The 5,935-nt window shown below is 33.3% G+C and overlaps 1 protein-coding gene across 1 annotated transcript in view; it reads right to left on the reverse strand.

Moving 5' to 3' along the window:
* LOC106468704 (calbindin-32-like) overlaps positions 1-5,935 on the reverse strand; it is a gene marked incomplete at its 3' end in the record, with an annotated part of 94,674 nt that overhangs the window by 38,878 nt on the left and 49,861 nt on the right. Inside the window, exons 2-3 of the mRNA XM_013929144.2 lie at positions 3,363-3,448; positions 1,665-1,754 (exon numbers count right to left, since the gene is read on the reverse strand). Coding sequence (XP_013784598.1) covers positions 1,665-1,754; positions 3,363-3,448 — 176 coding nt within the window. The remainder of the gene's footprint in view (positions 1-1,664; positions 1,755-3,362; positions 3,449-5,935) is intronic.

Here is a 5,935-nt window from a genome sequence, read left to right on the forward strand (position 1 = left end):
CCGCCAACTCTGGGGATACTCTTTTACCAATGAATTGTGGGATTGACCGTAACATTATAACACCCTCACGGCTGAAAGGGCCAGCATGTTTGGTGCAACGGGGATTCGAACCCGCGACCCTCAAATTACGAGTCGAGCTTCTAACCATCTGGCCATGCCGGGCCGCGAATTATCTCCATGGACATTCTCAATTTCTTACATTTTAATACCGGAAATAAAACCCAACATAAAATATGTCATTTGATCTATACTAAGGGTTTTAAGTGATGATTTATATCTATATCTTCCAGAGATGTAGTGGTGCCAGAGTGCCCCATATCGCCGCTCCGGCAACTGAAACTGGGGTTGAGTCCCGACACTTCAAAAACTAAAATTGTGTATTCATAAAAATAAGTTATTCATTTTTAAGTGTATTTCGTAGCTAAATTCTCGAAGTGTCAGATAACGCTCTGGCTGTTTGTGACCCCCCTCCCCTGTGTCCACTGGTGTAGCTCTCTCAGATTGCCCAGCACACACTTTGTCACTCTCCCCCAGAAGTTGGCGTCAGACACCGTGCGACCATTTCGGCTCAGTAGCATGTGTCAGAGCGTTAAAATGGTGAAAGTTTTTGTTGTACGTCATGTGGTAATTAAGACACATGCATATGATATTTAAATACTTAATAAAATACTTTTGACAATTATACTGTATATTTAAAGCGTACACATTTCGAAAAGGCTTATCATTTACATAATATACAACGAAATTCGCTATTTTTTTAGTCATTCATGTTGGCAGAACAGTAAGTATGCAAAGCATTATAAAAGTCAAAGTTGTCAATAATGTTGTACAGATAGATATATTGTAGACTATTAAAATACGTGTTTTAAATTTTTGTTTTAATGTTAGTGATTTTTGTATGGTACCCAGTTGTTTTTTGATGTTGTTTTTTTACTTTTTACTTAATTTAAAGGAATTTGAGTTGTGTGTTTTCTCTCTGTAATATATGCGTACTCAATTTAACACTAATGTAAGTAGTCTCAAATAATGCTGAATATATTTTCTTTATTTCAAACGAACTCACAAAAACGGAAATTTGGATTTGAATATGAGATCTTTAACCTAATTGTGACGTCACTCGTCTGACAAATTTTGACATGGATTATGTATTATAATATTTAGCACTACACCATTAACACTATCCCAAAGTGAATTATTGTTGTGCTTTTGGTTTGTTCAAGATTTAATTTTTAATATTTTACTTTATAATGTTTGACATCTTACAGAAAGAATTAAATAAACATCAACAAATTCCAAATAATTCTAGTAAAATACAATACTATTAGAAAAGAGTCTGTTGGTGTTTGTTCTCAAGACATTTCTAAAGTGAAATGAATGTCAAGCACAAATTACACAATGTATATTTGAAGGTAGATACCACGCGCTGTTTTCGTATCATCAAAGGCTTATTTAATTTGTGGGACAATTTTGCTCTTATTTTACTCTGCTCCTGACTAAATTAACTTTTTTTAATGACTATTCTAATTTCCGCTGGTTGAAATATAAGGCAGAAAAATTGAAAACAAATTATTTATTAATCTAAGTATTTTGAGGTTTCATAAGAAATCCTGCATTTGTATCTTATATGTATACAGTTGTTGATAAGAACGTCTAAAACTTCCTACCTCTCTAATTTCAATTTTTCCATCTTTATTGTCATCATATGCTTCCATGAAAGATTCTTTCAGTTCGGCCATCATTGTCTCAGACACAGTCTTAAAAAAAAAAAGATTTCATAAATATGTGGGCCTTCTTTGAAAAAGAAAGTCCAGAGAAGTAAAAGCAACTGAAACACATAAATATTTAAACTAACGGGGAAAAAAAAGACAGGGTCAAAACGTTTTTACCTTTAGCAGTCTTAATATTCAGAACGCTTCCTCGAGTTCCCTCAAATGCATGTCCAGTGACACGAACGCGAAGGCAGGAGAGGGAGAGGGGTGGTGGTGGTAATAAGGCAGTTTTCTTATTGTTTTTATACAAATAATTACAGGTGAGGCTAGAAACATAGGTTAGGTATCTTTATTATTTATAATGTCGTTACATTTTTCCTTTTCATTTTTTCATAAAGTAGTTGAAAGTTCACTGAAAAAACTTCCTACATGTATCAAACATTGAATATATTTTCAACTCACGTACATAACTCTATGCTACAATATTCTTAAACTAGATAAATAAATTATGGGGAACGTAAACATCACAAGATTTTTGGGAATGTTTAGTTTACCCCTGTATTGAACAACAAAAAAAGAAGTTTAACGCATCTTAAGTTCATTAACCACAAACTAATATATATATATATTCATTATGAAATTTTATTTTCATAAATTAATTTTATAATGTGTATGGAAACGAACATCCCACTGAGCAATTGTTGTTTTTTTAAAATATTTTTCGAAAAACTACAGAATGACTATCTGCACATGAACGTTCCTAATTTTGAACTGATAGACTTGATGGATGATAGTTAATCAACAACAGCCACGCCAATTTTTGGGTTACTCTTTTTTTACCGAATAGTAGCATTCGACTTTTGCTCTTATAACACACCCACAGCCAAAAAGTTCGGGGCACTTTTTTTTTGCGATCTAGGGTCTCAAGCCATGAACCCTCAGATTCACAGTCCGAGTAGGACATATACTAGGCTATGCCCGGCCCTTGTATCGACCTTAAATGATAGTTTGGTTGTAATCTCTTAGCTCTAGGGATCTTACGAGATCTTGCGTAGCACTAAAGTGTTTACAAACTGTAATACTCAAAGTAAAACTGTAAGTAGCTTGATTTAATTGTAAAACAAGACCGAATTAACCTCAGCTACAAACTTGTTCTCTGCCAACCATACTTGGCCAGGGTGAAACAATTAATTACATGAAGTTAGAGCTATTTGATAACTTAAAAACGATTTTACTATCATAGAAAGAAATCTTTTGTGTGTGTATTACACCCTGTGATTATGATATGCTCCCTCTGAGTTAAGGGAGAGGGGCAAAAAGAAAGCAGTGGTGTAACAAAAGCGTTTCTCAAATACTGCAAGTAATTCGACCTGTACACCAATATTGTACAAATATTTTTTTAGTTTTTTCATATGTTAACAGGATTTTATTTTCAGAAAAAAAAGACATCTCTAATCATTTTGTTATTTCTGTTGATTCGAACTTTCGCGCTAGAGGGCTGTTAAGACCTCCTCTATATACAGAAAGAAGATTACATTTGGATATTAAACATGTCCATACACATCAAATTATACTTTATTTCTCATCTAGGAAATATTCTGTTATTTCCTAGTATGTAAAAAGAAAAATGGAAAAGGAATTTTAATAACATACCTCTGACCCCACATCTGTGACGTTGACGCTAGACACGAATTCTGTCAAGAAGTTGTCCAGCTCTCTGCCCTCAATGTAACCATTGCCTGAAGAAAAGAACTCGTTTATATATATAAGATATAAACAAGATAAGGAAAAAATTTTTATTAGTTATTAAATACATAAAAAGACGTGTGACTGTTTTTTGTTTATCATTACTTTGTTTTATTATCAAACTAAAAAAATATTAAAAACTTATTTATCAAAGTGAAAAACAATGATGGACTGAGGATAGTAAAAACAGTAGTAAGTTTTGAAATTGCGAAGTTGAAATATTTAATCGAATACACAATTTTGTTATATCAAAATGACTCAAAAATCTGAATATTCATGTCAGGAGGTTTTGATGAGGAAAACAATAAACATTTATGTTCTGAGAATTGGTATATAATTATGAATTGACTGAAAATTACAAAGAATATTGTTTACGTATCGCTATGGCATCTTTCTTTTCGGAAAATATAAAAAATATCAAACTGAAATAAAAATATAAAACTGAGACCTCGTTACTGTAAACTCCTGGAGCGAGAGTGCAATCAATCAACACGTTATACCCAAAATTACAATATTACTGATTGAAAATAGTAGAAATGAAATCACACTGCCTAGAACTGAAAATCTATAATTTAAATATGTAGTTACAAAAACATAATAACAACTAGAATCTTAATTTTCCGAAGAGTTCGATTTCCTTTGAAGACGCATAATGTGAAGGAACATCATACTAGGCAGCCGATTGATCCTAAGCGCGTGACTGTATTAACCCATTTGCTTTCCATCCAACAACATGCAGTTAAAAAAAGCTGTTCAACTATCTTTATGCTAAGCCTAAAGAAAGTTTTTTCACTGAATATTACAGTTAATAAATTCAGCTGGAACACATATCTATAATGTTAAAATTGTTACTCATAAATACCGTGTAACTCCTTCCATTTTCTGACCTGGCTCGGTTGGCCTCGTGTGCTCTGTTATTAGCAGAAAGCCTTGGTATTGTTTTCAAACAATAATAAGATAAATGCTGTTGAAATATTGTTCTGTTTGGCATAACCATCAAATGAGAGTCTCGTGATTAAAATATAACAGCAATCTATGGTCACCTGCTTCCTCACATCTTCTGGCCTTCACAACATCAGCAGTGTACTGCGACGTACTTTTTCATATCTTCTGGCCTTCACAATAACAACAATACAGTGAGTAATGTGATTTACCACACATTATGGCCTTCACAATAACAACAATACAGTGAGTAATGTGATTTACCACATATTCTGGCCTTCACAATAACAACAATACAGTGAGTAATGTGCTTTACCACACATTCTGGCCTTCACAATAACAACAATACAGTGAGTAATGTGATTTACCACACATTCTGGCCTTTACAATATCAGCAGTGTACTGTTATGTGTTTTCTCATATTTTCTGACTTTCATAACATCACCAATGTACGTTGATGTGACTCTCCACGTATTACGGCCTTCACGACATCAGCAGTATACAGTGTTGTGTTTTCTTACATCTCGCTTTCTTGACATCAGCAACATACAGCGATACATTCTCTCATATCTTCTGGCCTTCACAACATTAGCATTGCACAGTGATTTGATTTCCCACATATTCTGAAACTCTCTACACATTCTGGTCTTCACAACATCATTATTGTACAGTGATGTAACTTTCCACATAATCTGGCCTTCACAGCATCATTATTGTACAGTGATGTAACTTTCCACATAATCTGGCCTTCACAACATCAGCATTCTACAGTGATGTAACTTTCCACATAATCTGGCCTTCACAACATCAGTATTGTACTATATGTGTATGTGTGTGTTTGGGCAGAACGTACGATCACAAAAACATAAATGTATTGTGACACAAAAGAACAGCTGTAGAAAAACAGAACGACCTTTCCTTTCCTTTATAATCTATATATAATAATGTTAAAAATCACTTCAAGAAACTAAAAGAAGAGAACAAAATGTAAAACTATAATATTTTTCTAAAAATGTAATCAGTTTCGTAGCGACAGTGAGTCGTAAAGTTAACACACATATGACATTAGTTTAACACACATGTGCCTTTCGAATAAACTTACTAATGTGTAACTACTTCTACTACGATCTCTATATGAGTTGGAAAGACTGTAATTTTACACTTTATTCTACACAAACACACACATTGTCTAAAAGTTTTATTTACTTATTTTGTAGTTGCAGTTTTAAAATATTTTTTCTGATAGTTCTTTACCGATACATGATCACGACTTCAGGTTGATACGCCCAGCTGTTAAGGTCATTTTGTTTGGATTAGTTAGGTTAGGTAATTTGTACTTTTAAACCCAACCAAAATTAACTAGCTGTTTCGAAGTGCTTCATATGATTTCGTTTTGAAGAGTGAATAATACTCTAGGCTTAGATTTCCAACCGTGTTCGTTATTCTGAAGGGCTGTAATGAAAATCTTAATTTAAAATATCCCCGCTTTGTTTACAGTTATTTTCAACCGTAATTCCAAAACATCATATAAAACTACA

The sequence above is a fragment of the Limulus polyphemus genome, unplaced genomic scaffold (assembly GCF_000517525.1).
Source record: "Limulus polyphemus unplaced genomic scaffold, Limulus_polyphemus-2.1.2 Scaffold3123, whole genome shotgun sequence".
Classification (NCBI taxonomy): domain Eukaryota; kingdom Metazoa; phylum Arthropoda; class Merostomata; order Xiphosura; family Limulidae; genus Limulus; species Limulus polyphemus.